The sequence below is a fragment of the Nerophis lumbriciformis genome, linkage group LG20, assembly GCF_033978685.3.
Source record: "Nerophis lumbriciformis linkage group LG20, RoL_Nlum_v2.1, whole genome shotgun sequence".
Taxonomy (NCBI): Eukaryota; Metazoa; Chordata; class Actinopteri; order Syngnathiformes; family Syngnathidae; genus Nerophis; species Nerophis lumbriciformis.
The window spans coordinates 5,858,473-5,885,729 of NC_084567.2; the positions used below are offsets into that span (position 1 = coordinate 5,858,473).

The 27,257-nt window shown below is 42.9% G+C and overlaps 2 protein-coding genes across 2 annotated transcripts; both read left to right on the top strand.

The window, feature by feature from the left end:
• Positions 1 to 1,488: 1,488 nt before the first annotated feature.
• Positions 1,489 to 8,429, top strand: LOC133619377 (uncharacterized). Its single transcript, XM_072915521.1, has 3 exons — positions 1,489 to 1,525; positions 1,587 to 1,871; positions 6,879 to 8,429. Exons 1-3 carry the CDS (start codon positions 1,489 to 1,491, stop codon positions 7,925 to 7,927), a joined length of 1,371 nt encoding a protein of 456 aa, XP_072771622.1. The 3' UTR covers positions 7,928 to 8,429.
• On the top strand, positions 8,263 to 21,503 carry LOC133619348 (uncharacterized). The gene is made up of 2 exons (XM_061980323.2): positions 8,263 to 8,269; positions 19,788 to 21,503. Exons 1-2 carry the CDS (start codon positions 8,263 to 8,265, stop codon positions 21,086 to 21,088), a joined length of 1,308 nt encoding a protein of 435 aa, XP_061836307.2. The 3' UTR covers positions 21,089 to 21,503.
• The last annotated feature ends 5,754 nt before the right edge of the window (positions 21,504 to 27,257 follow it).

Sequence of the window (27,257 nt, forward strand, 5' to 3'; positions counted from 1 at the left end):
ATCTGGAGACTCATAACCGAAGTGCCTTTTGGTGGTTCTCAATCGCTTTTGTTTGAGTTCAGCCTCCACATTCATTTCTTCACACATCTCCTTTGCCGTTGTCTGTGCATCAGAAAATCCAGTGTTTCTGTAGCTGGTGAGGGAATCTTTGGTTTTCTTCAGCAAGTCGACAGCCACATCGAGCTGCATGGAGGGCGACTGCATGAGTTTACTCACATACTGGATCTTGCTGAGAATGTCATACCAGATGGCTGTACAAATGCAAAAACGATAGGATCCAATCTCCTCAGCCAAAGACTGGGCTTCAACTCTCACCACAGGGTCTGTAGTTGTTTCCCTCACCTCCAGAAGAGCCTCTCTGACTTGCCGAGCCTGATATCTGACTGCCTCAATGCTTTTTATCCTGCTTTCCCATCTGGTCTCAGCCCATGATTTCAAAGTGGTTTTAACATGTTTCAGCAGGACACCCCACCTATGGGTGGAGGCTGAGAAGAGCTTGAATAACTTTGCTAAATGCCCAAAGTAGCCAAGGGCATCTGGTGAGCTTTTTCCAGCATCAGCTACTACCAGATTTAAAGTGTGGGCACCACATGGGACAAAAAAAGCTCTTGAGTTTAGCTGAAGCAACCTTGCCTGAACACCTTTAATTTTTCCCTTCATGTTGGCCCCATTGTCATAAGACTGTCCTCTGCAGTCTTCAAAAGGAATGTTAAGCTCCTCTAACCGTTTTAGGATGAGAGTTGACAAATGATCTCCTGTTGATTCCTCTGCAACAAGAAAGCCCAGGAAATGCTCTTTAACTTGTGGTATGTCTTCTTGTGACACTATCCTGACTATGACAGACAGCTGTTCCTTATGACTCAGGTCAGGTGTGCAATCTAAAATGATGGAGAAATACTTTGATGTTTTGATCTCTTCCACGATGCGTTTTATTATTCTTGAACTGATGGAGTCAATCAGTTCATTTTGGATTGTTTTTCCCAGATAATGTACGTGACTGCCAGCTCCACTTTCTACTCTACTGACATGCTGCTTCATCACTGGATCAAATTTGGCCATAAGCTCCACTTCTTTCAGAAAATTGCCATTGTCTGGTTTATTTAATGTGTCTGTGGACCCCCTGAAAGCCATGTTTCTTTCAGCTAAGGACTGAATTATTGCCACCAAACGATGTAGAACTTCACGCCACCTTTTTCTCTCAGCCTCAGCAAGTGCCATCTCTTGTTTATCTATTGTGAGTCCTTTCGCAAAACGGACCTCCAAGTCCTTCCATGTTGCCATGTGAGCATTATGCTCCTGGCTATCCTCATGGACCTTGAGCAAGTGGCTTGCATTTTTCCAGTCCTTCAGACCTTCCCTAGTCAGTTTGTAATCTCTCTTGGAAAACATTTTGCAGCAGAAGCAGTGCAAGATATCCTCTTTTTTCGAGTACATAAGCCAGGTTCTTCTCACCTTTTCCCCATTGATTAAGAGTCTGTTAAAATAATCATGCTGACACCTTCGTCCGTCTTTCTGTTTCGGGAATGTGAAGTCACCATCAATTACAAATGGACCTCTGTGAACTAACTCTGTTCGTAACTTTTCAGTTAAAGCAGAAGGCCAGTCAGCAGGGTCTATTGGTGCAGCAGGAGGACCGCTTGATGCGGCTGCATCACTGCTGGGTTGTGCTGCTGAGGTAGAGGCAACAGGAGGAGCGCTTGATGCTGCTGCAAAACTGGTGGGTTGTGCTGCTGAGGTGGAGGCAACAGGAAGACCGCTTGATGCTGCTGCATCACTGCTGGGTTGTGCTGCTAATGCTGCATCACTGGTGGGTTGTGCTGCTGAGGTGGAGGCAACAGGAAGACCGCTTGATGCTGCTGCATCATGGCTGGGTTGTGCTGCTGATGCTGCATCACTGGTGGGTTGTGCTGCTGAAGTGGAGGCAGCAGCGGTAGATGTGGTAGATGGCCCAGGGGTGGGATTTAGAAACTTCAACAGTGCATCTGAAGAGAGGAGGAGTATGTGACACCATTGAGTATTACAGTCTAATAATAAAAACATATGATTCCAGGAATAAAATTAAATGATATAATATAGATGAAAAACCAAAGAGATATATGTATGATGTTGACTGATATGCAAATTAAATTAGATTCAATTTATTGTCATCATTACAGTGAAATGCTGAATAGCAGAATTCAAAGTAACAGTATAATATATTATATGAGAATGTTATGTTATGATTATCTTTAACCGAATCACAGCAGTGCTCAAATTTAAAAAACAGCATTCCCTCTCATGTGATATTGCTTAATTAACATTAATGATGTGCACTTTAACAACTAGGCTTACAACTATACCTAATATATAAAGGGGTGGAAAAGTGACTATTACCTGCAGGGCAAACATTAGCTAACCAGAAGGCAATAACAATGTAAACAAAAAACACCTGCTTAAAAGATCTAATACAAATGTCCCTGAGGAATGTAAGGTGGGAGTACTGTAATTACCTAACGTTACATTATTATTTTCCATAACAATTTAGCCCCCTCCACAATATTAACCCGACGTTAAAACAGAACTCGCTATTTATTGATTAGCAATTGCCGAATCATGTAACATTAGCTTAATGCTAAAAAGCCAGGTTACTATCACATTCTGGAACATACAAATAATTTCATGTAGGCTACCTCTGTCTTTTTCTCGTTTCTCCTCCTCTTCTTTTCTCTTTTTTCTTCCCTGGGCACCTGACAGTTTTGGCCGTTTTGACATCTTGTGTTGAATTTTTTGATGTGGTGACGTCCAAAAAGAGTCATGTTACGGGAAGGGAGGGGGCGCACCGTGCCACTTCGACCAGCTCTTCCCGGGGATCCAGAGGCGTTCCCAGGCCAGCCGGGTGACATCGTCTTCCCAACGTGTCCTGGGTTTTCCCCCTGGCCTCCTACCGGTTGGATATGCCCTACTCACCTCCCTAGGGAGGCATTCAGGTGGCATCCTGACCAGATGCCTGAACCACCTCATCTGGTTCCTCTCCATGTGGTGGAGCAGAAGCTTTACTTTGAGTTCCCCCCGGATGGCAGAGCTTCTCACCCTATCTCCAAGGGAGAGCCCCGCCACCCGGCGGAGGAAACTCATTTTGGCCGCTTGTACCCTTGATCTTGTTCTTTCGATTTTAACCCAAAGCTCATGACCATAGGTGAGGATGGGAACGTAGATCGACCGGTAAATAGAGAGTTTTCCCTTCCAACTCAGCTCCTTCACCACAACGGATCGATACAGCGTCTGCATTACTGAAGACGCCGCACCGATCCGCCTGTCGATCTCACGATCCACTCTTCCCTCATTCGTGAACAAGACTCCGAGGTACTTGAACTCCTCCACTTGGGGCATAGTCTCCTACCCAACCCGGAGATGGAGGAGCTGATTCTCATCCCAGTCGCTTCACACTCGGCTGCAAACCGATCCAGTGAGAGCTGAAGATGCTGGCCAGATGAAGCCATCAGGACCACATCATCTGCAAAAAGCAGAGACCTAATCCTGCAGCCACCAAACCGGATCCCCTCAACGCCTTGACTGCGCCTAGTAATTCTGTCCATAAAAGTTATGAACAGAATGGGTGACAAAGGGCAGCCTTGGCGGAGTCCAACCCTCACTGAAAACGTGTCCGACTTACTGCCGGCAATGCAGACCAAGCTCTGACACTGATCGCACAGGGAGCGGACCGACACAATCAGACAGTCCGATACTCCATACTCTCTGAGCACTCCCCACAGGATTTTCCGAGGGACACGGTCGAATGCCTTCTGCAAGTCCACAAAGCACATGTAGACTGGTTGGGCAAACTCCCATGCACCCTCAAGGACCCTGCCGAGAGTATAGAGATGGTCCACTGTTCCAGGACCAGGATGTCCACGCGATGCTGCAGAGTCTTGTCAACCAAGACAGCGCCACAGCATCCAGAGCCTTAAAGAACTCCGGGCGGGTCTCATCTACCCCCGGGGCCTTGCCACCGAGGAGCTTTTTAACTACCTCAGCAACCTCAGCCCCAGAAATAGGAGAGCCCACCACAGATTCCCCAGGCACTGCTTCCTCATAGGAAGACCTGTTGGTGGGATTGAGGAGGTATTCGAAGTATTCCCTCCACCGATCCACAACATCCGCAGTCGAGGTCAGCAGAACACCATCTTCGCCATACACGGTGTTGATAGTGCACTGCTTCCCCTTCCTGAGGCGGCGGATGGTGGTCCATAATTGCTTCGAAGCCGTCCGAAAGTCGTTTTCCATGGCTTCCCCAAACTCCTCCCATGTCCGAGTTTTTGCCTCCACGACCGCTGAAGCCGCACACCGCTTGGCCTGTGGGTACCTGTCCGCTGCCTCCGGAGTCCTATGAGCCAAAAGAACCCGATAGGACTCCTTCTTCAGCTTGACAGCATCCCTCACCGCCGGTGTCCACCAACGGGTTCTAGGATTACCGCCACGACAGGTACCAACTACCTTGCGGCCACAGCTCCAATCAGCCGCCTCGACAATAGAGGTGCGGAACATGATCCACTAGGACTCAATGTCCAGCACCTCCCTCGTGACATGTTCAAAGTTCTTCCGGAGGTGGGAATTGAAATTGTCTCTGACAGGAGACTCTGCCAGACGTCCCCAGCAAACCCTCACTATGCGTTTGGGCCCGCCAGGTCTGTCCGGCATCCTCCCCCACCATCGGAGCCAACTCACCACCAGGTGGTGATCGGTAGAAAGCTCCGCCCCTCTCTTCACCCGAGTGTCCAAAACATGAGACCGCAAATCTGATGACACAATTACAAAGTCGATCATGGAACTGCGGCCTAGGGTGTCCTGGTGCCAAGTGCACATATGGACACCCTTATGTTTGAACATGGTGTTTGTTATGGACAATCTGTGACGGGCACAAATGTCTAATAACAAAACACCACTAGGGTTCAGATCCAGGTGGCCATTCTTCCCAATCACGCCTCTCCATGTTTCGCTGTCATTGCCAACATGAACATTGAAGTCCCCCAGTAGGACAAGGGAATCACCCGGGGGACCACGTTCCAGTACTCCCTCGAGTGTATCCAAAAAAAGCATTTGCCATTTTCCGTAGTCTTCCCTCGACGCTACTTTTTTTTTAATCTAATCCATGGGAGCCCGCATTCTCGTTATCTCTCCTTCGACAAATGGACAAAGTTTTTCGGTAAGTAGAATCACAGCTGACCTGGATATTCGAATGTTCTCTTGTCGTTTGAGAAGTGTTGTATCCCAAATAGCTGCAATCGCTTTTTCTTAAGGTATCCATGTGTGAATTCCACAAGCGTCTGTACATGTAGAAGAAGGAGAAAGCTTTGACTGTAAGCAGAAACTTCGAGTCAAATAATAATTTTACAAGGTTAAAATATAAATTAAAATGCATTAAACACATTGGACTTGTCTTGTTGCACTCAAATAACAATTTACAATTTTCCATATTACATATAGTCTGCTATAATCAAGGATTAGATTAGAATAGAACATAAAGTTTTACTGACATTATATTAAATTATTCATGATTTATGGTTGCCACTCCTGGTCTGTGCTTTAAGAAAAATACAATTATTAATTAAGTACTAAAAACAAAACTATGGATAAATGCACACAGATAAGCCATGTAGCAGGTAAAACACATTTATTAAAGACAAAACATTGTAGGAATTTGTTACAAAATGTAGTCATTTCACTTGCATTAGTTGACTGCTGTTGTTCACGAGTGAGGGAAGAGTGGATCGTGAGATCGACAGGCGGATCGGTGCGGCGTCTTCAGTAATGCAGACGCTGTATCGATCCGTTGTGGTGAAGAAGGAGCTGAGCCGGAAGGCAAAACTCTCAATTTACCGGTCGATCTACGTTCCCATCCTCACCTATGGTCATGAGCTTTGGGTTAAAACCGAAAGAACAAGATCACGGGTACAAGCGGCCGAAATGAGTTTCCTCCGCCGGGTGGCGGGGCTCTCCCTTAGAGATAGGGTGAGAAGCTCTGTCATCCGGGAGGAGCTCAAAGTAAAGCCGCTGCTCCTCCACATCGAGAGGAGCCAGATGAGGTGGTTCGGGCATCTGGTCAGGATGCCACCCGAACGCCTCCCTAGGGAGGTGTTTAGGGCACGTCCGACCGGTAGGAGGCCGCGAGGAAGACCCAGGACACGTTGGGAAGACTATGTCTCCCGGCTGGCCTGGGAACGCCTCGGGGTCCCACAGGAAGAGCTGGACGAAGTGGCTGGGGAGAGGGAAGTCTGGGCTTCCCTGCTTAGGCTGCTGCCCCCGCGACCCGACCTCGGATAAGCGGAAGAAGATGGATGGATGGATGGATAGTTGACTGCTAATTGGGCAGTTTTAACTGCGCTAATATTTGGCATCAAGCCAAGCAGCTGTGTGCGCGTCTACGTATCTACATGTGCACAGCAGGGGAGCTGGTTAACTTATGAGAGTAGTATGTGTGTTTGTGAGAATGTCAACGTGTTGTCTGAGTGACGTCAGTGAGTGAGCGGGCGAGTAAGGAGAGGTAGTGGTAGCATGTGCAGGAGTGTTAATAGCATGGTGGATGTCCGGTTGTGCCCTGTGGAAATAATAAATAAAGTGAGCAAGTTGTAACTAATCGACGGCCTCGTCCTTCCGACCAAAGAGTGGAGCTTAATGGACCCAGTGTTACCCCCGACAAAACATGGGCCCTGGAGGTAGTCACCGCCGCACAGCGGCATTCAGATGAAAGAACGGTACCGGTACTTTTCAAAGGTGGTATAGTACCGATTTCAATTGATTAGTACCACAATGATTTATTAGTAGCAGTATACTGTACAACCCTACTACACACACATACAGTACATAGAAGAAAGTGTGTTTTTGTTGTTTGTGTCTTGCAGACGTCCAGCAGCTGATCGGTAATCCAGAAGAAGTTTCCCGTCAGTTAGGGGGGAGCTCCACTTTGAAGCAGGAGACTCCACAACCACCCTGCATTAAAAAGGAAGAGGAGGAACTCTGCATCACTCAGGAGGGAGAGTGTCTTCAAGGACGAGAGGAAGCTGATTACACCAAGTTTCCACTGAGTATTCTCTCTGTGAAGACTGAAGATGATGAAGAGAAACCACAAGTAGACAACCTCTTAGCTCCACTATCAGATAGTGAGGCTGAAGACGAGGTTGAAGAACCTTTGAGCAGCGATAAAGACTGTGAAGGTGATATGAGGACTCACACTGACAACAAACACTCTGAATGCTCTACAAAGAAGAGAGGTGAAACATGTTTGAGCTGCTCAGTTTGTGCTGAAAGTTTTACTAAAAAGAGCCATTTGACTCGACACATGAGAACACACAAAGGAGAAAAAACATTTATTTGTTCAGTTTGTGGCAAAAGCTTTTCTCAAAATAGATCTTTGACTCGACACATGAGAACACACACAGGAGAAAAACCATATACTTGTTCAGTTTGTGGCAAAGGCTTTTCTCAAAATAGCTATTTGACTAAACACATGAGAACACACACAGGTGAAAAACCATTTAGTTGTTCAGTTTGTGGCATAAGCTTTTCTCAAAATAGCTGTTTGACTCACCACATGAGAATACACACAGGAGAAAAACCATGTACTTGTTCAGTTTGTGGCAAAGGCTTTTCTCAAAATAGCTATATGACTAAACACATGAGAACACACACTGGAGAAAAAACATGTAATTGTTCTGTTTGTGGCAAAAGCTTTTCTTTTAAGGGTCATTTGACTGAACACATGAGAACACACACAGGTGTAAAACCATATAAGTGTTCAGTTTGTGGCAAAAGCTTTTTTGTTAAGAGCAAATTGACTCAACACATGAGAACACACACTGGAGAAAAACCATTTAGTTGTTCAGTGTGCTGTAAAAGGTTCCAACATAATGCAGACGCAGTAAAACACATAAGAACACACAAGGGAAAATAACCAATTAGTTGTTTAGTTTGTGGTATGTTGCTCATATGTGGCGACATCCACCCTACCCAGGACCTCCTCACTGCTTCTTTCACAAATGTCTGAGGTATTCATACAAACTTGATTTATTTGAAGCATAATCTTATCTACTCATGACCCCATGTCTTCTCTGTATCTGAAACCTTCCTGAACAGTAAGATAGATGATGCTTCAAGTGCTTGGTTAGTCCTTCTTCAGTCCAGGGACCTGGGGCCTCATGTGTCAAGTTTGTACACGCTCAAAAACCTGCACTACACCCTTTTTCACTGCAAAATTGAGATGTATCAAAACCGACTAACGCATAAGTGATGCTGGGTAACTGTTTGCATAACAAAGTGCCAACTTTTACTCTTCAGACTGATTGATGTGCAAATCAGAGACATATGAACAATTAACCCCCAACACCCACAACCCAACCCCCACCTCCCTCGACATGGTCCTGGTGGAGATCTACACTCGTAGTGCTTTTCTTCTTTATTCAGAGTAATGATTTGACTTTCTAAAGGTTTTGAACTACTAAGTGGGTTGAAAAATATGTATGTGTTTCTTGTAGTATTTAAAATGTAGAATTGTTTTTCTTCAATGTTTGCCCTTTTTCTGGTTTGAACAACAGCCATGGAAAAAGTCTGTGCACATGCTTGTATATATACATTTTTTATTTTCAAACAGTAGTTGTCCGTTTTTTGATGTTAGATACTTTTGCCAACCATTGTTTAAAACAAGATTAAATTGCCTTTATTTTGAAAAACATCTGTTGTGGAGTAGGAATTGGAAGTGTCTGTATTCTAGCGCAAATGTACTTGACGCCAAGCAAAAAGACAAAGACCGCATGCTATGATTTTTTTGGAGAATTTTCAAATTCACGATCTTAAAGTCATATGATTCACAGCAAATATAGCAACAAATATCTCAATTGGTATTTTCCAAAGCCACGAAACGTGCATTGAGTTTGGAGCGATATCTGAAGTGAAGATTGAAGACGTGATAGAAGATGGACGACTACTGCTATGCTAAGATGGCGACGTCCGCTAAAAGAGAACATGAAAGAGAATCAACTTCCAGCAAATCACCAACGGAGATAAAGACGAAAGATGAAGGTGAGTGAGTTGAAGTTTTGTCATTTGAAAACTATTTCAAGCCCTGAAAAAAGTGCCGACCTTGTTGAAGAATGTAAAGAAAGAGCCGCCATGATTCAGAGGTGGGACCAAGTCATTGTTTTGCAAGTCACAAGTAAGTCTCAAGTCTTTGCCCTCAAGTCTCGAGTCAAGTCCAAAGTCAAGACTGGAAAGTCTCAAGTCAAGTCCTAAATCCTGCATTTTAAGTTTTGAGTCTTTTCAAGTCCTTTTAACCACAGACTAGGGCTGGGCGATATGGCCTTTTTTTAATATCGCGATATTTTAAGGCCATATCACGATACACGATATATATGTGGATATTTTGCCTTAGCCTTGAATGAACACTTGATGCATATAATCACAGCAGTATGATGATTCTATGTGTCTACATTAAAACATTCTTCTTCATACTGCATTAATATATGCTACTTTTAAACTTTCATGCAGAGAAGGAAATCACAACTAAAAAAATCACCATTTTTTCATACGGTGTTGATCTAGAAATGTTTGCTTTGGCATTTTAATGGTATGGGCGTGTGGCACCGAACGGAGATGTTGACGTGCGGAGTAAGCACAGTTCATTCTCTAGCGGGTGACTTTTTAAATGATGCTACATATTAGCAGAAATGCTAATTTTTATAGCAACGCTTTCGCCCCACATTTGACAAATTACGGTTGTCTGTTCAACATATTCTCACTTGAAGCCAAACCACCGCCAGACGATGGACCCCCTGCTGTTTTGTGGGGGAATTAATTATTCCTTCATTTGTTACCAGATTCGCACCTTCTTTCTCTCGTATTATTGCTAGCATCACAGCTAACGTTAGCCATGCTGCTACCTCTCTGCTGCGAGAGGTCGTATACGTATGTGACGTCTGACGTGACAGTATGTGACGTATGTAGAAGCTGCGCTTGCTGTCTGAGAGAAGGAGACACAGGAAAGAGCGAGAAGAGCCTGTAGTGTAATGCCAGCAGCTAAAAGCAACGGCGTGAGAACGCATACTCGAATATCACGATATAGTCATTTTCTATATCGCACAGAGACGAACCCGCGATAAATCGCGCATATCGATATATCGCCCAGCCCTACCACAGTCTAATATATTTACACAGATTGTGTATGCTTTTCAAACGCTGCTTTTATTTATTAAAACAAGTGCATTTGAAATTGCAGGAAAAAAAATAGTGCCGACATTGCATTTCATAATATCACTGTTAACCAGTGCAACTGTACTTATTTGCACAAAAGTGTTAACATTGTATTTCCATGGCATATTGCATTGTAACTAGTTCCATAGCGGTTTCTATCCTGTTCTCACCTTTTCTCATTGATCTCATCCCATACTGTATGTGTGTTTATGTGTGCGTACACATGAAAAACATAACAAATACATGAACATGACAATGAACCGAGTTGGTACTTTTTAGATGTCAGGGCTATATGCAATATGTACACATATTCTTAATATAGTATACATTTTAACTGACCTTTATTTGACTATGTTTGTCTTTTTGTAGGTGGCTAAAATCCGCGGTGCTGCTGACCGCCGTCTAACGTTACGTTGCTGTGTGTGATACATTGACTAACGTAACGTTACGTGTAGATACCTCATGCAAGCCTGCTTAAAAAAAATCACTTGACAAAAAGTATGAATACGGTAGCGAACTGCAGTGGACGCAACAGATTGCCGTGTTTGCCATGAAGTTATAACCATAGACATCTTATAAGTAGACGCAGCATTGGCTGCTGTGACGCGAGCAATTTGGCCGCCATCTTGAAGTGGTGATGAGGAGCCGGCGAGCAGCCTAAACTGACAGTTGACAGGTAGAAAACAAAGATGCCGGCCGGGCTGGTGTTCAGCGTTTTCCTGCTCAAATGAGCGGACTGTTGAAAATAGGAATCGGGGGACTACTTTTCGTAAGTAAGATTTGACATTAACGTACTATTGGTTTGTTTTGTGAAAAGAATATTAGCACAGAGTTGAGAAGGAGCAAAGATCTTCAATATTTGTATGTGAAAATCACAAAGAAATCTTCTGGGGGGCGGATAACCTCCCTACATACCATACCAACTTTATTTATAAAGCCATTTAAAAACAAGCACAGTTGAAAAACAAAGGGCTGTACACCACAAATAAATAGAGGCAAAGGACAGACTAAAAAATAACATTTAAAACAGAAATAAAAATACACAGTTAAAAAGCAAATATAAATTACCCTAAGAACAGTTTGTTAGATAAAAAACAGTTTAAAAAAACAGGGGTTTGGTTTACAAACTTTCAGCCCCACCTAAAACAAAATTCACCAGCCGCCACTGATTATGATGCATTCTCATTTTAGGCAAAGTATAAGACAATAATTTCTTAACAGTATAATTGTAACCAGGAATAAGTCTTCAAGTAACAATAATCAAATACTAACATTGTTGGGTAAACCAGAATTTGGTTTTATTCTGAATCCAGTGAAACAGATTGGTGGTTTTAGCTGATATAAAGACTTTAAGGTGTTTATATATGTTTATGTTGAAGTATTTGGCAGACGCTTTTATCCAAAGCAACATACATAAAAAAATACATATAAAACAATCACTATAAACATGATCATTTAAGGGAAGAAAGTAATAGAAAATATCAATACAAAGTGTCAAGACAGAATAAACTCTCTGCTGCTGCAGCAACAGAGATACAGTCTATAAGATGTATAGATATCTAATGTATTCATACATTGTTTGTGTAGGATTTACGCATGTATATATAACCTAATCATATTGTTTCTTCAATTTAAAAATAGCTGACCATTTTTTTCCCCCTTCTCTGGGATTATATTCCCAGTTTTGATCTCGGATGTCTGGTCACTTATAGCATATAAGATTATTCTATTACTGTTAAGCAAACTTTGAATAATAAAAACATGTGTCCTTTATCATAGCTACACGTATGACAAAAAAGGGGGTGAAAATCAGTGGTATTCAGTGAGGTAAAATGAATTAAATGCGCTGACAGTTCATTGCTCCTGCCAAATGAATTGCTCTGAGTGGAGCGGATCACCACTCCAAGATGGCGGCCACGCGTCTCGTCTGCGCCAGTAGGCAGTAGCGCTCGATGCTGCGTCTACTTATAAGATGTCTATGGTTATAACGTTAGCAGTGAGTTTGCAGCCTCACTGATTTAACTACACAGCAAATAAAAGTCACGTTACTTAGCCAATAAACGTTATTTTGCATTCAAAACTTACCCTTCTTTGTGCAACTTCAAATGTCGAACGAAGTTGGAAGTTGTTGCGTCTCCGTATGTAATATTCGAACTGCGTGATTTGCATATGGCAATTCGTTTTTTGTTGACCAAGTCGTAGTTTTTATACCCGAACGAAACCAACTTTGGCATAATTGTTTCTCACCGCCGCGTTGTTTGACAACTCTTGGTCATTAGTTCTCCTGCAATTCGATTGGATGAATGCTGCGTGATGAAAACAACGTAGATCTAATTTGATTGGCTGTTGTACTGAGAGCACACCAGCTGACAGGAACAACACGCTGAGAGACACAGACGAAGAAAATGAAAGATACGGAGCGCTCCAAAATAACTTTTTAAGCTTTGGGTTTTGGGGAAAGTAGCAAGTCAAAAGGCTCAAGTCCAAGTGAAGTCACAAGTCATTGATGTTAAAGTCTAAGTCGAGTTGCAAGTCTCTTTACATTTTGTCAAGTCGAGTCTAAAGTTATCAAATTCATGACTCGAGTCTGACTCGAGTCCAAGTCATGTGACTCGAGTCCACACCTCTGGTATTTAAAATGTATGATTTTTTTCTTCAATGTTTGCCCTTTTTCTGGTTTGAACAACAGCCATGGAAAAAGTCTGTGCACGTGCTTGTATATATATATTTTTATTTTCAAAGAGTTGTTGTCCATTATTTAGTGTTGGATACTTTTGCCAACCATTGTTTTAAAACAAGATTAAATTTACTTTATTTTGAAAAACATCTGTTGTGGAGTAGGAAACGGAAGTGGCGGGCTTTTAGCGCATGCGCAAATGTACTTGAAGCGAAGCAAAAAGACGTAGACCGCATGCTATGGTTGTTCGGAGATTCTTCGAATTCACGATCTTAAAGTCATATGATTCACAGCAAATATAGCAACAAATATCTCAATTGGTATTTTCCAAAGCCACGAAACGTGCATTGAGTTTGGAGCGATATCTGAAGTGAAGATTGAAGACGTGATAGAAGATGGACGACTACTGCTATGCTAAGATGGCGACGTCCGCTAAAAGAGAACATGAAAGAGAATCAACTTCCAGCAAATCACCAACGGAGATAAAGACGAAAGATGAAGGTGAGTGAGTTGAAGTTTTGTCATTTGAAAGCTATTTCAAGCCCTTAAAGACGAAATGAGCTGACCTTGTTGAAGAATGTAAACAAAGGACCGCCATGATTGTTAGCTTGAAGAAGGCAGTGGAGTTCACATCAGAGGAGATGAAAGAATGCAAAAGTCAAATTTAGAAACTAAAAGCAAAACAACAACTCTGTTAGGCTCGTTTGGTGTGTAAGGAAGGGATAGTAGTTATTTTAGAGTTGGGACACGATGGACAGATTCCGGCCAGAGAATCCTTTAATCATCTTTATTGCTGAAAGGTAGATGTGAATGTGTGTGTGTGTGTGTGTGTGTGTGTGTGTGTGTGTGTGTGTGTGTGTGTGTGTGTGTGTGTGTGTGTGTGTGTGTGTGTGGTCTAAACAAATAGAGAAAAGAGGAAAAATTACAATCCAATTATATACTCATTAATATGCAGCAATATACATGTATATGCATACATAATATAATATAATATAATATAAAGGTGTGCATGACAACAACATATATACTGCATTTAACTATGCATGAACTTCAAACAAGTTTCTAAGCTTCAGAGCCATAAATGGCGATTATGTGGTCTCTGTCGCCATCTAAAGGCCAAACTCCGCCATCGCAGTTGCAATGACGTTAAATAAACTACACGTGAATGTAAACGCCGTCAACGAGACTAATTATCTCTCAATTGACCCAAACACAACTGAACTTAGCATACGATGCACCAAACATTTGCAGAAGTAGCAAGGCACGACATTCAGTTCAAATGCTGTAACAGTATGTGACAAAACTTACATTTAGTCGTCAACGCACACAAGGCTGGCTGCCACCATTGATTGAAACCGGCTATTCTGACAAAGACGTGCTTTAAAGGGGAAATGACGTCACAGATTGACCTATCAACTTAAAGACACAAGAACATTACAAAACTGGTTAAAGACACACAATAGGCTTTCGTTTGGTGTGTTTTTATTTTCATCATGTCGTGGTCTTGAGGTGAGGTGAGTATTTAGTCACATTTAACAAAGTCTCTGTACAGTTTGTCGTGTCGTCAAGTAACAGAAAAGAATGGACGTGTTCAAGTCGCGAGCAACGACTCGTTAGCAGCGTGTTTTGAAGACTAGCCTACAGTTGTTTGGTCGCTGTCTGAATTTTTTAATTTAAACAGAAGAGTTTCTCTTTCCTATGTTTTGGCAAATGCCACTAATAAAAAAGTTAGCGAGCATTACTAAACTAAGTTGTTCCTCGAGTCCAACAAGTTATTTAATGGATTTTTGGACATAACAGCCACTATCTCTAAGGCCCCTTCTACACTAAGCAAGCTAAGGTTATCCAGGATAAATCCCACCTAACCTTATCCTTGTCCACACACACACAATGCCACCGTTTAAGACCCCCTCCCACTCCGTCTGCCGGCGCAACGCGACCTAATACGCATGCGCGGAAAATGCGCCCTCATAGCCATCTCCAGTGTTGCTTTGTGTGCAAGTTCTTAAATGTAACTTATCTGAACAATATCCAGTGTTGTGGTATTTCAATTAACTGGAATCAAGTGTGCTGTGGGGCCTTATTGTAGTGAATCACACCTGAGCCATCTTCTATCCATCATCTTCCGCTTATCTGAGGTCGGGTCGCGGGGGCAGCAGCCTGAGCAGGAAAGGCCAGACTTCCCTCTCCCCAGCCACTTCCACCAGCTCTTCCCGGGGATCCCAAGGTGTTCCCAGGCCAGCCGGGTGACATTGTCTTCCCAACGTGTCCTGGGTTTTCCCCCTGGCCTCCTACCGGTTGGCCATGCCCTACACACCTCCCTAGGGAGGCGTTCAGGTGGCATTCTGACCAGATGCCTGAACCACCTCATCTGGTTCCTCTCCATGTGGTGGAGCAGAAGCTTTACTTTGAGCTCCCCCGGATGGCAGGGCTTCTCACCCTATCTCTAAGGGAGAGACCCGCCACCCGGCGGAGGAAACTCATTTTGGCCGCTTGTACCCGTGATCTTGTTCTTTCGGTCATAACCCAAAGCTCATGACCATAGTTGAGGATGGGAACGTAGATCGACCGGTAAATTGAGAGTTTTGCCTTCCAACTCAGCTCCTTCACCACAACGGATCGATACAGCGTCTGCATTACTGAAGACGCCGCACTGATCCGCCTGTCGATCTCACGATCCACTCTTCCCTCACTCGTGAACAAGACTCCGAGGTACTTGAACTCCTCCACTTGGGGCATGGTCTCCTCCCCAACCCGGAGATGGAGGTGCTGATTCTCATCCCAGTCGCTTCACACTCGGCTGCAAACCGATCCAGTGAGAGCTGAAGATGCTGGCCAGATGAAGCCATCAGGACCACATCATCTGCAAAAAGCAGAGACCTAATCCTGCAGCCACCAAACCAGATCCCCTCAACGCCTTGACTGCGCCTAGAAATTCTGTCCATAAAAGTTATGAACAGAATGGGTGACAAAGGGCAGCCTTGGCGGAGTCGAACCCTCACTGGAAACGTGTCCGACTTACTGCCGGCAATGCAGACCAAGTTCTGACACTGATCGCACAGGGAGCGGACCGCCAAAATCAGACAGTCCGATACTCCATACTCTCTGAGCACTCCCCACAGGATTTTCCGAGGGACACGGTCGATCGAATGCCTTCTCCAAGTCCACAAAGCACATGTAGACTGGTTGGGCAAACTCCCATGCACCCTCAAGGACCCTGCCGAGAGTATAGAGATGGTCCACAGTTCCACGACCAGGATGTCCACGCGATGCTGCAGAGTCTTGTCAACCAAGACAGCGCCACAGCATCCAGAGCCTTAAGGAACTCCAGGCGGATCTCATCTACCCCCGGGGCCTTGCCACCGAGGAGCTTTTTAACTACCTCAGCAACCTCAGCCCCAGAAATAGGAGAGCCCACCACAGATTCCCCAGGCACTGCTTCCTCATAGGAAGACGTGTTGGTGGGATTGAGGAGGTATTTGAAGTATTTCCTCCACCGATCCACAACATCCGCAGTTGAGGTCAGCAGAACACCATCCTCGCCATACACGGTGTTGATAGTGCACTGCTTCCCCTACCTGAGGCGGCGGATGGTGGTCCTAAATTGCTTCGAAGCCATCCGGAAGTCGTTTTCCATGGCTTCCCCAAACTCCTCCCATGTCCGAGTTTTTGCCTCCACGACCGCTGAAGCCGCACACCGCTTGGCCTGTCGGTACCTGTCCGCTGCCTCCGGAGTCCTATGAGCCAAAAGAACCCGATAGGACTCCTTCTTCAGCTTGACAGCATCCCTCACCGCCGGTGTCCACCAACAGGTTCTAGGATTACCGCCACGACAGGTACCAACTACCTTGCGGCCACAGCTCCAATCAGCCGCCTCGACAATAGAGGTGCGGAACATGATCCACTAGGACTCAATGTCCAGCACCTCCCTCGTGACATGTTCAAAGTTCTTCCGGAGGTGGGAATTGAAATTGTCTCTGACAGGAGACTCTGACAGACGTTCCCAGCAGACCCTCACAATGCGTCTGGGCCCGCCAGGTCTGTCCGGCATCCTCCCCCACCATCGCAGCCAACTCACCACCAGGTGGTGATCGGTAGAAAGCTCCGCCCCTCTCTTCACCCGAGTGTCCAAAACATGAGGCCGTAAATCCGATGACACAACTACAAAGTCGATCATGGAACTGCAGCCTAGGGTGTCCTGGTGCCAAGTGCACATATGGACACCCTTATGTTTGAACATGGTGTTTGTTATGGACAATCTGTGACGGGCACAAAAGTCTAATAACAAAACACCACTCGGGTTCAGATCCGGATGGCCATTCTTCCCAATCACGCCTCTCCAGGTTTCGCTGTTGTTGCCAACATGAACGTTGAAGTCCCCCAGTAGGACAAGGGAATCACCCGGGGGACCACTTTCCAGTACTCCCTCGTGTGTATCCAAAAAAAGCATTTGCCATTTTCCGTAGTCTTCCCTCGACGCTACCTTTTTTTTATCTAATCCATGGGAGCCCGCATTCTCGTTAACTCTCCTTCGACAAATGGACAAAGTTTTTCGGTAAGTAGAATCACAGCTGACCTGGACATTCGAATGTTCTCTTGTCGTTTGAGAAGTGTTGTATCCCAAATAGCTGCAATCGCTTTTTCTTAAGGTATCCATGTGTGAATTCCACAAGTGTCTGTACATGTAGAAGAAGGAGAAAGCTTTGACTGTAAACAGAAACTTAGAGTCAAATAATAATTTTACAAGGTTAAAATATAAATTAAAATGCATTAAACACATTGGACTTGTCTCGTTGCACTCAAATAACAATTGACAATTTTCCATATTACATATAGTCTGCTATAATCAAGGATTAGATTAGAATAGAACATAAAGTTTTACTGACATTAAATTAAATTATTCATGATTTATGGTTGCCACTCCTGGTCTGTGCTTTAAGAAAAATACAATTATTAATTAAGTACTAAAAACAAAACTATGGATAAATGCACACAGATAAGCCATGTAGCAGGTAAAACACATTTATTAAAGACAAAACATTGTAGGAATTTGTTACAAAATGTAGTCATTTCACTTGCATTAGTTGACTACCGTATTTTCCGCACTATAAGGCGCACCTAAAAACCACAAATGTTCTCAAAAGCTGACAGTGCGCCTTATAACCCGGTGCGCTTTATTACGATTCATTTTCATAAAGTTTCGATCTCGCAACTTCGGTAAACAGCCGCCATCTTTTTTCCCGGTAGAACAGGAAGCGCTTCTTCTTCTACGCAAGCAACCGCCAAGGAAAGCATCCGCCCCCATAGAACAGGAAGCGCTTCTTCTTCTACCCGCCCCCGGAAGAAGAAGAAAAAACGCGCGGATATCACCGTACGTTTCATTTCCTGTTTACATCTGTAAAGACCACAAAATGGCTCCTACTAAGCGATCCGGTTCATAAAAAGACGCAATCTCTCCATCCGCACACGGATTACTACCGTATTTCACAGCAACTGAACCGCACTGTGGAACGGGAGCACGTACGGTGAATATTCGCACCACAGGGAATGAGAAGTCATCCTTCACTGTGGTTCTAGCTTGCCATGCTAACTTCCACCCGTGGTGATATTCAAAAGGAAGACCTTGCCAAAAGAGACCTTTCCAGCCGGCGTCATCATAAAAGCTAACTCGAAGGGATGGATGGATGAAGAAAAGATGAGCGAGTGGTTAAGGGAAGTTTACGCGAAGAGGCCGGGTGGCTTTTTTCACACAGCTCCGAAGGCGAACACACCTTCACTAAGACGGGCAGACAGCCTCGGACGACATACGCCAACATTTGCCAGTGGATCGTAAATGCCTGGGCAGATATTTCGGTCACAACTGTGGTCCGAGCTTTCCGGAAGGCAGGATTCACAGAACAACAGCGACACTGACTCCCGATGACTTCTACGAGACGGAACCGGCCATTTTGGATACCACGCTTGCGCAACTTTTCAATTCGGACACCGAAGACGAAGAATTCGAAGGATTTACGAATGAAGAATAACTTCAGAAGGTGAGCGCTATGTTTATTTTGTGTGTTGTGACATTAACGTTCGAGCAACATTATGTTACTATTGCTCTACACCATTTTGAATTTTACTATGTTTGTGATTGCACATTTGCGTACATTTTGGGACAGAGTTGTTAGAACGCTGGTTTTCAATATATTATTAAAGTTTGACTGAACTATCTGACTGTTTTTTTGACATTCACTTTAGCGCAGCGTTTTTTTGACATTCACTTTAGCGCAGCGTAGGCGCGGCTTATAGTCCGGGGCGGCTTATTGGTGGACAAAATTATGAAATATGTAATTCATAGAAGGTGCGGCTAATAATCCGGTGCGCCTTATAGTGCGGAAAATACGGTAATTGGGCAGTTTTAACTGCGCTAATATTTGGCATCAAGTTAACCAGCAGGGGAGCTGGTTAACTTATGAGAGTAGTATGTGTGTTTGTGAGAATGTCAACGTGTTGTCTGAGTGACGTCAGTGAGTGAGCGGGCGAGTAAGGGGAGGTAGTGGTAGCATGTGCAGGAGTGTTAATAGCATGGTGGATGTCTGGTTGTGCCCTGTGGAAATAATAAATAAAGTGAGCAAGTTGTAACTAATCGACCGCCTCGTCCTTCCGACCAAAGAGTGGAGCTTAATGGACCCAGTGTTACCCTCGACAAAAATGGGCCCTGGAGTAAGTCACCGCCGCACAGCGGCATTTAGATGAAAGAACGGTACCGGTTCTTTTCAAAGGTGGTATAGTACCGCTTTCAATTGATTAGTACCACGATATTTTATTAGTAGCAGTATACTGTACAACCCTACTACACACACATACAGTACATAGAAGAAAGTGTGTTTTTGTTGTTTGTGTCTTGCAGACGTCCAGCAGCTGATCAGTAATCCAGAAGAAGTTTCCGCTCAGTTAGGGGGGAGCTCCACTTTGAAGCAGGAGACTCCACAACCACCCTGCATTAAAAAGGAAGAGGAGGAACTCTGCATCACTCAGGAGGGAGAGTGTCTTCTAGGACGAGAGGAAGCTGATTACACCAAGTTTCCACTGAGTATTCTCTCTGTGAAGACTGAAGATGATGAAGAGAAACCACAAGTAGACAACCTCTTAGCTCCACTATCAGATAGTGAGGCTGAAGACGAGGTTGAAGTAACTTTGAGCAGCGATAAAGACTGTGAAGGTGATATGAGGACTCACACTGACAACAAACACTCTGAATGCTCTACAAAGAAGAGAGGTGAAACATGTTTGAGCTGCTCAGTTTGTGCTGAAAGTTTTACTAAAAAGAGCCATTTGACTCGACACATGAGAACACACACAGGTGAAAAAACATTTATTTGTTCAGTTTGTGGCAAAAGCTTTTCTCAAAATTGCATTTTGACTGAACACATGAGAACACACACAGGAGAAAAACCATATAAGTGTTCAGTGTGTGGCAAAAGCTTTTGTGTTAAGACCAATTTGACTAAACACATGAGAACACACACTGGTGAAAAACCATTTAGTTGTTCAGTTTGTGGCATAAGCTTTTCTCAAAATAGCTATTTGACTCGACACATGAGAACACACACAGGAGAAAAACCATGTACTTGTTCAGTTTGTGGCAAAGGCTTTTTTCAAAATAGCTATTTGACTAAACACATGAGAACACACACAGGTGAAAAACCATTTAGTTGTTCAGTTTGTGGCAACAGCTTTTCTCAAAATAGCAATCTGACTCAACACATGAGAACACACACAGGAGAAAAAACATGTAATTGTTCAGTTTGTGGCAAAAGCTTTTCTGTTAAGGGTAATTTGACTGAACACATGAGAACACACACAGGTGAAAAACCATTTAATTGTTCAGTTTGTTCCAAAAGTTTTTCTGTTAAGAGTAATTTGACTGAACACATGAGAACACACATTGGTGAAAAAACATTTAATTGTTCAGTTTGTTGCAAAAGCTTTTCTGCTAAGAGCAATTTGACTGAACACATGAGAACACACACTGGACTAAAACCATTAAATTGTTCAGTTTGTGGTACAAGCTTTTCTCATAACGGCTCTTTGTGGCGACACATGAGAACACACGCTGGAGAAAAATCATTTAGTTGTTCAGTGTGCTGTAAAAGGTTCCAACATAATGCAGACGCAGTAAAACACATAAGAGCACACAAGGGAAAATAACCAATTAGCTGTTTAGTTTGTGGTATGTTGCTCATATGTGGCGACATCCACCTTACCCAGGACCTCCTCACTGCTTCTTTCACAAATATCTGAGGTATTCATACAAACTTGGATTATTTGAAGCATAATATTATCTACTCATGACCCCATGTCTTCTCTGTATCTGAAACCTTCCTGAACAGTAAGATAGATGATGCTTCAAGTGCTTGGTTACTCCTTCTTCAGTCCAGGGACCAGGGGCCTCATGTGTCAAGTTTGTACACGCTCAAAAACCTGCACTACACCCTTTTTCACTGCAAAGTTGAGATGTATCAAAACTGACTAACGCATAAGTGATGCTGGGTAACTGTTTGTATAACCAAGTGCCACTTTTTACTCCTCAGACTGATTGATGTGCAAATCAGAGACATATGAACAATTAACCCCCAACACCCACAACCCAACCCCCACCTCCCTCGACATGGTCCTGGTGGAGATCTACACTCTTAGTGCTATTCTTCTTTATTCAGAGTAATGATTTGACTTTCTAAAGGTTTTGAACTACTAAGTGGGTTGAAAAATATGTATGTGTTTCTTGTAGTATTTAAAATGTAGAATTGTTTTTCTTCAATGTTTGCCCTTTTTCTGGTTTGAACAACAGCCATGGAAAAAGTCTGTGCACATGCTTGTATATATACATTTTTTATTTTCAAACAGTAGTTGTCCGTTATTTGATGTTAGATACTTTTGCCAACCATTGTTTTAAAACAAGATTAAATTGCCTTTATTTTGAAAAACATCTGTTGTGGAGTAGGAAACGGAAGTGTCTGTATTCTAGCGCAAATGTACTTGACGCCAAGCAAAAAGACAAAGACCGCATGCCATGATTTTTGGAGAATTTTCGAATTCACGATCTTAAAGTCATATGATTCACAGCAAATATAGCAACAAATATCTCAATTGGTATTTTCCAAAGCCACGAAACGTGCATTGAGTTTGGAGCGATATCTGAAGTGAAGATTGAAGACGTGATAGAAGATGGACGACTACTGCTATGCTAAGATGGCGACGTCCGCTAAAAGAGAACATGAAAGAGAATCAACTTCCAGCAAATCACCAACGGAGATAAAGACGAAAGATGAAGGTGAGTGAGTTGAAGTTTTGTCATTTGAAAGCTATTTCAAGCCCTTAAAAAAAGTGTTGATGAGAAATTAGCCGATTGTTCAACAATGTACAAACCCCGTTTCCATATGAGTTGGGAAATTGTGTTAAATGTAAATATAAACGGAATACAATGATTTGCAAATCATTTTCAACCCATATTCAGTTGAATATGCTACAAAGACAACATATTTGATGTTCAAACTGATAAACTTTTTTTTTTTTCAAATAATCATTAACTTTAGAATTTGATGCCAGCAACACGTGACAAAGAAGTTGGGAAAGGTGGCAATAAATACTGATAAAGTTGAGGAATGCTCATCAAACACTTATTTGGAACATCCCACAGGTGAGCAGGCAAATTGGGAACAGGTGGGTGCCATGATTGGGTATAAAAGTAGATTCCATGAAATGCTCAGTCATTCACAAACAAGGATGGGGCGAGGGTCACCACTTTTTCAACAAATGTGTGAGCAAATTGTTGAACAGTTTAAGAAAAACCTTTCTCAACCTGCTATTGCAAGGAATTTAGGGATTTCACCATCTACGGTCCGTAATATCATCAAAGGGTTCAAAGAATCTGGAGAAATCACTGCACGTAAGCAGCTAAGCCCGTGACCTTCGATCCCTCAGGCTGTACGGCATCAACAAGCGACATCAGTGTGTAAAGGATATCACCAAATGGGCTTAGGAACACTTCAGAAACCCACTGTCAGTAACTACAGTTGGTCGCTACATCTGTGTGTGCAAGTTAAAACTCTCCTATGCAAGGCGAAAACCATTTATCAACAACACCCAGAAACGCCGTCGGCTAATATGAACTGATACAAAGTGGAAAAAAGTTATGTGGTCTGACGAGTCCACATTTCAAATTGTTTTTGGAAACTGTGGACGTCGTGTCCTCCGGACCAAAGAGGAAAAGAACCATCCGGATTGTTATAGGCGCATAGTTGAAAAGCCAGCATCTGTGATGGTATGGGGGTGTATTAGTGCCCAAGACATGGGTAACTTACACATCTGTGAAGGCGCCATTAATGTTGAAAGGTACATACAGGTTTTGGAGCAACATATGTTGCCATCCAAGCAACGTTACCATGGACGCCCCTGCTTATTTCAGCAAGACAATGCCAAGCCACGTGTTACGTCAACGTGGCTTCATAGTAAAAGAGTGCGGGTACTAGACTGGCCTGCATGTAGTCCAGACCTGTCTCCCATTGAAAATGTGTGGTGCATTATGAAGCCTAAAATAGCACAACGGAGACCCCCGGACTGTTGAACAACTTAAGTTGTACATCAAGCAAGAATGGGAAAGAATTCCACCTGAGAAGCTTAAAAAATGTGTCTCCACAGTTCCCAAACGTTTACTGAGTGTTGTTAAAAGGAAAGGCCATGTAACACAGTGGTGAACATGCCCTTTCCCAACTACTTTGACAAGTGTTGCAGCCATGAAATTCTAAGTTAATTGTTATTTGCAAAAAAAGTTCATGAGTTTGAACTTCAAATATCTTGTCTTTGTAGTGCATTCAACTGAATATGAGTTGAATATGATTTGCAAATCATTGTATTCCGTTTATATTTACATCTAACACAATTTCCCAACTCTATGGAAACAGGGTTTGTAAAGAAAGAGATGCCATGATTGTTAGCTTGAAGAAGTCAGTGGAGTTCACATCAGAGGAGATGAAAGAATGCAAAAGTCAAAATAAGAAAGTGAAAGAGCAAAACCACCGCTTCCTATTTTGGGCAAATGCCACTAATGAATTATTTAGCTTGCATTACTAAGCTCAAAATAGCTACCGTATTTTCCGCACTATAAGGCGCACCGGATTATTAGCCGCACCTTCTATGAATTACATATTTCATAATTTTGTCCACCAATAAGCCGCCCCGGACTAAAAGCCGCGCCTACGCTGCGCTAAAGTGAATGTCAAAAAAACGCTGCGCTAAAGTGAATGTCAAAAAAACAGTCAGATAGTTCAGTCAAACTTTAATAATATATTGAAAACCAGCGTTCTAACAACTCTGTCCCAAAATGTACGCAAATGTGCAATCACAAACATAGTAAAATTCAAAATGGTGTAGAACAATAGCAACATAATGTTGCTCGAACGTTAATGTCACAACACACAAAATAAACATAGCGCTCACCTTCTGAAGTTATTCTTCATTCGTAAATCCTTCGAATTCTTCGTCTTCGGTGTCCGAATTGAAAAGTTGGGCGAATACGGGATCCAAAATGGCCGGTTCCGTCTCGTCGAAGTCACCGGAGTCAGTGTCGCTGTTGTTGTGCAGCAGTTCTGTGAATCCTGCCTTCCGGAAAGGTCGGACCACAGTTGTGACCGAAACTATCTGCCCAGGCATTTACGATCCACTGGCAGATGTTGGCGTATGTCGACCGGCGCTATCTGCCCGTCTTAGTGAAGGTGTGTTCGCCTTCGGAGCTGTGTGAAAAAAGCCACCCGGCTTCTTCGCGTAAACTTCCCTTAACCACTCGCTCATCTTTTCTTCATCCATCCATCCCTTCGAGTTAGCTTTTATGATGACGCCGGCTGGAAAGGTCTCTTTTGGATGGGTGGAAGTTAGCATGGCAAGCTAGAACCACAGTGAAGGATGACTTCTCATTCCCTGTGGAGCGAATATTCACCGTACGTGCTCCCGTTCCACAGTGCGGTTCAGTTGCTGTGAAATACGGTAGTAATCCGTGTGCGGATGGAGAGATTGCGTCTTTTTATGAACCGGATCGTTTTGTAGGAGCCATTTTGTGGTCTTTACAGATGTAAACAGGAAATGAAACGTACGGTGATATCCGCGCGTTTTTTCTTCTTCTTCCGGGGGCGGGTGAAGCGCTTCCTGTTCTATGGGGGCGGATGAAGCGCTTCCTGTTCTATGGGGGCGAGTGCTTTCATTGGCGGTTGCTTGCGTAGAAGAAGAAGCGCTTCCTGTTCTACCGGGAAAAAAGATGGCGGCTGTTTACCGAAGTTGCGAGACCGAAACTTTATGAAAATTAATCGTAATAAAGCGCACCGGGTTATTAGGCGCACTGTCAGCTTTTGAGAAAAATTGTGGTTTTTAGGTGCGCCTTATAGTGCGGAAAATACGGTAATTGAGTCGACACAAGAGAACACGCAGGTGAAAAAACATTTAATTGTTCAGTTTGTGGTAAAAACCTTTTTCGAAATTGCAGTTTGACTTAAAACATGAGAAGACACACAGGTGAAAAACCATTTAATTGTTCAGTTTGTGGCAAAAGCTTTACTCAAAATGTCAATTTGACTCAACACATGAGAACACACTTAGGTGAAAAACCATGTAATTGTTCAGTTTGTGGCAAAAGCTTTACTCAAAATGTCAATTTGACTCAACACATGAGAACACACTTACGTGAAAAACCTTGTAATTGTTCAGTTTGTGGCAAAAGCTTTTCTCAAATAGCTATTTGAGTCGACACATTAGAACAAAAACAGGAGAAAAAACATTTAATGGTTAAATTTAGGGTAAAAGCTTTTCTCGAAATTGCAGTTTAACTGAACAGATGAGAACACACAGGTGAAAAACCGTTTAATTGTTCAGTTTGTTGCAAAAGCTTTTCTCAAAATTGCTAATTGACTCGACAAATGAGAACACACACAGGTGAAAAAACATTTAATTGATCGGTTTTGTGGCAAAATCTTTTCTTAAAATACCTATTTGAGTCGACACATGAGAAAACACAGGTGAAAAAACATTTAATTGTTCAGTTTGTGGTAAAAACCTTTTTCGAAATTGCAGTTTGACTTAACACATGAGAACACACACAGATGAAAAACCATTTAATTGTTCAGTTTGTGGCAAAAGCTTTTCCCAAAATAGCAATTTGACTCAACACATGAGAACACACACAGTTGGAAAACTATTTAATTGTTCAGTTTGTGGCGAAAGTTGTGTTGACAGTTGGAAAACCATTTAATTGTACAGTTTGTGGCGAAAGTTGTGTTGAGTCAAAATGCTATTTTAAGAAAAGCTTTTGCCACAAACTGAACATTTATATGGTTATTCACCTGTGTGTGTTCTCATGTGTCGCGTCAAACGGCAATTTTGAGAAAAGCTTTCGCCACAAACTGAACAATTAAATGGTTTTCCAACTGTGTGTGTTCTCTTGTGTTGAGTCAAATGGCAATTTTGAGAAAAGCTTTTGCACAAACTGAAAATATATATGGTTTTTCACCTGTGTGTGTGTTCTCATGTGTTGAGTCAAACCACTATTTTGATAAAAGGTTTTGCCACAAATTGAACAATTAAATGGTTTTTCACCTGTGTGTGTGTGTGTGTGTGTGTGTGTGTGTGTGTGTGTGTGTGTGTGTGTGTGTGTGTGTGTGTGTGTGTGTGTTCTCATGTTTTGAGTCAAAGAGGTATTTCAATTAAAGATTTTGCCACAAAATGGACAGCTAAATGGTTTTTCACATGTGTGTTTTCTCATGTGTTGAGTCAAATGGCAACTTTGAGAAAAGCTTTTGCCACAAACTAATCGGGTTTTCACCTGTGTGTTCTCATCTGTTCAGTTAAATTGCAATTTCGAGAAAAGCTTTTACAACAAATTGAACCATTCAATATTTTTTCTCCTATGTGTGTTCTCATGTGTCGATTCAAAAAGCTATTTTGAGAAAAGCTTTTGACACAAATTGAACAATTAAATGGTTTTTCACCTGTGTGTTCTCATTTGTCGACTCAAATAGCTATTTTGAGAAAAGTTTATAACACAAACTGAAAGTGTATACCGTATTTTCCGCACTATAAGGCGCACCGGATTATTAGCCGCACCTTCTATGAATTACATATTTCATAATTTTGTCCACCAATAAGCCGCCCCGGACTATAAGCCGCGCCTACGCTGCGCTAAAGTGAATGTCAAAAAAACGCTGCGCTAAAGTGAATGTCAAAAAAACAGTCAGATAGTTCAGTCAAACTTTAATAATATATTGAAAACCAGCGTTCTAACAACTCTGTCCCAAAATGTACAAATGTGCAATCACAAACATAGTAAAATTCAAAA